The 5,363-nt window shown below is 38.1% G+C and overlaps 1 protein-coding gene across 1 annotated transcript; it reads left to right on the forward strand.

Annotated features, from left to right (window-relative positions):
* Window positions 1-378: 378 nt before the first annotated feature.
* Window positions 379-1,792, forward strand: LOC149249778 (phosphoinositide phospholipase C 5-like). The gene is made up of 2 exons (XM_089456320.1): window positions 379-1,005; window positions 1,733-1,792. The coding sequence occupies exons 1-2, from the start codon at window positions 694-696 to the stop codon at window positions 1,775-1,777; spliced, it is 357 nt and encodes a 118-aa protein (XP_089312446.1). The 5' UTR covers window positions 379-693; the 3' UTR covers window positions 1,778-1,792.
* The last annotated feature ends 3,571 nt before the right edge of the window (window positions 1,793-5,363 follow it).

A 5,363-nucleotide genomic window follows, 5' to 3' on the forward strand; every position in this document is an offset into this window, starting at 1 on the left:
AATATTTTATCAATTTTTTGTTTTCAGACTAAATGCAAAAATAAATCTTATATTAAATAAAATAACAATTTATTCGTTAATTAGGCCGATAGGCTTTCTTATGCATCAACAATTGTCAACACTTTTAACCTGAACCGTTTGATCAAGTTTGATAGTTTCAACCGTTGATTTGAAGTTCGCTGCTTTTTCCAAATATATGAGTTGCTTTCTTTTCACCTCCAATTCTGCTGTGCATTGAACCTGGCCCTTTGAGTTGCATTACTGCTTTTTCCAATTCTTTTGTCTCTTGAAGATATTTTCACTGTGGAAGATATTTTTACTGTGGAAGATATGAGCGTCAGTTCATATTGCCCTTTTATTGACCGTTACGCTGAGTAGCTGTCAATAAATATGGAATTAATCATGTGTCCGAACGGTTCTTCCACCCGCAACAGGTTTTTAGACGGCCGGTCACTAAGTCGGTTTGAAAAAATACGGAACTAACCATTAATCATGATGCATAGTACTCCGTGGCTAATCCGCGTATCCTCCTTGCGTAACACGAAGTCTCGACAAATTCGGACCGTGTGCTCGGGATTTTGAAGCATTTGAATTAAGCGTTGTGCCAACGGAGAATAGTGACCATACATCTCATCGCAGTGATCCCGTGACTGTGGCAGAAGACGATCCGGTGCAGAATCGAACCTGCGCTGAATGGGGAACTACAGGGTATGCGTCTGTTTCACTCGCAAGTTCAAATCTGACGCCCTGAGCCCGCCCGGGGACGTCAAAGATCTGTTCAACGAGTACTCGGAGAGCGGCGGGCAGATGACCGTCAAGTCTCTCCACCGATTTCTCCTCGAAGTTCAAGGGCAGAATGACGCCACTGAGAAGGACGCCGAGCATGTCATCGAAGTGCTGCGGCAGCGCAGGCACGTGAGCGTCTTCCAATGTCAGGGCCTCCATCTTTACGGATTTTTCCAATTTCTCTTCAGCGAAGATCTCAATCCAGTCATCAATTCTAAGGTACCTTCATCAATTTTGGTTTTAGGCGTCAATTTGGATGAGAATTTGCCAGAAATTATAACTTCAGATCCTAATATGTGTTTTTTTTGTCTATCTATCAATACAGAGTAAGTTAAGCTGTGCGCGAATCTTCCCATGAACTAAACTCATTGCTTCTCATTTTCATGATATGCATTCTTTCCACTTACCCCACTTATCCCCCTGGTATCAAGACCGGGTGTTCGCTTGGGGTCACATCTCGAGACTCTTTCTCAAGGGTTTGGAAGGCTGTGAAATAAGATGGATTCTCAATTTTCCTCTTCGTCCTCTTCGTTCTTTTCTTCTCGGTCATTTTTTTGTTTTTCGCTTTTTAAAGGGAATTGTTCTTTTATATTCCCACTGAGGAATGTGCATGTTTTGTTTTCGGTGCCTGAGGGATTGTTTAGACAAGAAGTCCCGTATCAAATCAGGGAGGAATTGACCCTGAGACCTGCATTGAACCCGAAGCAGGGATTGAACTGGGATAGGGAAGATAAGAACATTTCTTCCAACCACCCCCACCAAACCCAATTGACCTTTCTGAACATATTTGTTATGCATAATTTTATTTTGCTGCACATTATTTATAAATTTTAATATGTAATTGCATATTATTTATACATTTTAATATGTAATTGCATATTTTGCTGTATATTATTTATACATTTTAATATGTAATTGCACTGACAAAAGGTAATGCATTGTACAGCCTTTATGGGGTGGTTCTACACATGGTACTATAGGTGGTGACTAGGTAGTGAGGCTGATGATGCGGTGCGTTAGATGCATGGAGTATGGCACTAGTGTAAATTTATTTTAATTAGAAATTTCTTTAAAAAATCATTTATTTTACTTCAGCGCTGTTCGTCAAACACATCCATTGTTACTTACAATATTTTATTTTTTGATGGAAACAGGTATGGATATAGGCTATTTATGATTGTTGTATGAGTATTGTCAAGAAATTCAGCATCCTGCCCCAGCAAACATTGCCCCATCATGCCTATATGATTACCTGATCATTGTCAATTACATCTATATGTAATAAAATGCTCTTATTGTACATATGTTTAGAAGCCAACTAATACTTTCATTGTATATATGTTTAGTTATTAGCTACCAAACATGTCTCTATGTGTAGACCATATGTAAAATTTCAAAAAATACATTGCAAAGCATTTAACTATCTCCTGTATAATTGCTTGTGATAAACACAGAATACCAAGTAAAATATTTAGAAGTATTCAAGTGTAATAAGTCTACTATGTTCCACCATACATGATGCATAGTTATGGAGTGTCATAAGTTTTTTTGTACCTACAATTTTAATAAAAAAACTCAGTTTACATAGATTTGGGCTTTTGAGTGTGGTTTCTATTGTTCATGGAATGCTAGATGTTATGCTACTCATGTTAAGTTATCTTTGTTTCTTTTTCAAAAAAGTTATATAGCAATATGTTTACGTTACATGGGTTTCTGCAATGATATTTATAGAGTGGTTAGTTGTTTGTTTTTAAAATAAAATACATTTATATGAAATTTTCTAATTCTCTTCTTTTTTGTTTCAGTCATGTCAGCATTTTTAAATACATGTGAATGAATAGAAAGTCTTGTGGTTTTCTTTAAGTATTTTTGCTTTGACATGCTGCTTTGTTCTCTTTTTCACTTCCAGTATAAAGATCTTACATTCCCAGTCTGTACTGTCTCCTATATCTTTTACTCTATTTCATATTTAATAAACTGTACAATATCAATAGCTTTGTTCTCTTTTTCACTTCCAGTATAAAGATCTTACATTCCAAGTCTGTATTGTCTCCTATATCTTTTACTCTATTTCATATTTAATAAACTGTACAATATTAATAGCAGCGAAGAAGGTGGCCCGACCTTTTATAAAAATTCAACAATTCCAACTTCATAAATCTATCGGCCTCTCTTTGTACCTTTTGATACAATTGCTAGTATATTCAATTAAAACATTTCTAACAATTTTGAGTACACTATTTTTAGTTTTTAAATTACCATATTTCCAACATAAAAAAAAATATTGAAATTATTATCAAACATTTCATTAAAACATTTTCTCTTTTTGTCCATAAAACTTTGAATAAACCATGATTATGAAAAGTCATTAATTTAATTCCCTCAAATCAAAATGATACATTAAACTTAATGAAAATATATTCTAACCCAGCATAAAAAAACTTCTTTTACTTTTAAAAATTCTTTTACTTTTAAATTTCACAATACCAGACTTCAAAAAAAATTCTTTTACTTTTAAATTACACAATTTCTAATTAAAAAAAAATAAATAAATAAATAAAATACCAATCTTAATTGCCAACTGAATGAAGGAACAAAGGAACTATGTGCACACTAATAAATTCTACTAGAACTTATTAATAAGCATTCAATTAGAGCATCTCCCCCAACAGGAGAGTCCCTGCAACATAATCTATTCCTGAAATACCGTGTTTCTTGTTCTAGAATTGAAAAAAAAATAAAAAATACACATATCTGTCGACCAAGCGGCAGTGCTCCTATTGTAACATCTTTTTTCTGATTACAGTGTTTCTTCTCCAACAACTATTTCCAAAGACACTCTAATTCTTGGATTCCTTCCCAGCAAAGAAGGTCTGTGCAATGCTCAAGAGGAGAAGGAGAAATCCAACGAACAGAGCTACGCCCTTTCCTGGCTTAGACAGATGGTCCCAATAGAATTCCCACAGCAGCTTGTTGAATATGCTCATGTAATATTTCCTTATCAGCACTTCCTTGAGTGCATCGTTGAGATGCTGGGGAGGATCCAGGTGGCCTGTTAAGATGGGATGGCATATGCCGTTCCACATATCGGCTATGCTCTGGTCGGTTAACATCAGACTTGCGCGATCAATGACTTGAAATTCCTGGAGCAGTCGAACGTCCTCGGCCGTGTCAATGAGGCAGTCCATCAACGCAACATAACGCGTCAGGTCGTCGCCATGGGTGGCATCATTTAACTCCAAGGCAAGCATGTTCCTAAAGAACAATTCCGTCTGCACTTAGGATACGGTGATCCGGGGAAGGTAGAGCGTGCCGCAGTATTTGTCGAATTGGATCTGATCAGACCTGCTGGAGAATGATTTGAATTCAATGCCGCCCTTTTCTAGTTCTCCCGCGTTGTATGAGTTCAGAATATCGTGGCGGGCTTCCCTGTATGGATGCTTGACGTTGAGAATAGTGAAGACCGCTCCAACAGCCATTTCGAGTTCGTGCTTCACTCTTTGAAATCGAGTCTGCTCTGCCCACTTTTCCTGCTCTATCACTTCCACATGTACCAGTGGCGAAACTACTGCGCGCACGCAACCAAGCAAATGCTGTTGATCATTATTTTGTGTCTCAGATATCTTGATCGAATGCTGTTGATCATTATTTTGTGTTTTGGTATCATTATTTGACATGTGGAATTGATCGAAAGGAGACAACTTCTTGTACGTCTTCTGCAACATATCATTGAAACCGATCTCTGCTGAGCCAAACACATTTCTCAAGAGAAACAGCGGAATCTGGTTCTCGAGCTTCAGAATGTCACACTTTATAGAGACTTCAAACCTTTCATGCCATCGCCTGATGGTCCAGACTGACTGAATAAGAAATCTAACAGAAAGCATGAATCTATGGCCATCATAAGCGCGAAGTGCTCAGGGTACTCACCGCCCCTACTAATTTTCCAGTCATAGACATCCTCAATTTTCTGCTGCATCTCTTTGATCTGTTTAATTACAACATCCAAGCTCTCGCCAGGATTGCGCAAAAAAGTAGCCGCCGACTGGACTTTGTACGCCTCCACAGTTGACATCTTCAGCTCGTGAAACTCGTAACTATCTCCTGCAGAAGAAGAGGCCGCAATCTTTTTCTCCAGCGTCCAATGGTGGTAAGGCCCCAAAGAGACGAAGTGTGGTATGTACGCCTCTGGTTTCGCATCCAACAGAGGAGAAGCCACGCGCGGAACCTTATCCGCCTTTTCCAGAGATTTTCCATTATTTAATACATCTTGAACTTGTTCAACCCACTCCTTCTGAAACACGAGCGGTTCTTTCACTACCGCCGCCATTCTCAGATTATCGCAACCTAATCTACTGAACTGTTAACACTAGAGGCATACAGGAAAGCAGCACTGAATGTTTTGGGACTGCCCCTGAATTTTCATTCCGCCTGCCTGCACAGATATAACACTATGTTGCAGGAATGTTCCAAACCCAATGGAGTGTGCAAAGAATGTAATTGGAACCCATCGTTGTGCATGCTATACGTGGTAAAGTAATTAAAGAGGACAGAGAGAAGGAATTTTTGAGATGGAA

This window comes from Pinus tabuliformis, chromosome 7 (genome assembly GCF_031772625.1).
Source record: "Pinus tabuliformis cultivar Carrire ecotype Pingquan chromosome 7, CPIR1, whole genome shotgun sequence".
NCBI classification, from domain to species: domain Eukaryota; kingdom Viridiplantae; phylum Streptophyta; class Pinopsida; order Pinales; family Pinaceae; genus Pinus; species Pinus tabuliformis.

Bases quoted from the DNA above. Each gene is read 5' to 3' on its own strand.
- LOC149249778 (XM_089456320.1), top strand. From the start codon at position 694: ATGGGGAACTACAGGGTATGCGTCTGTTTCACTCGCAAGTTCAAATCT. The intron at 1,006-1,732 runs GTACCTTCATCA...TGCATTGTACAG, and splicing joins ATCCAGTCATCAATTCTAAG to CCTTTATGGGGTGGTTCTAC.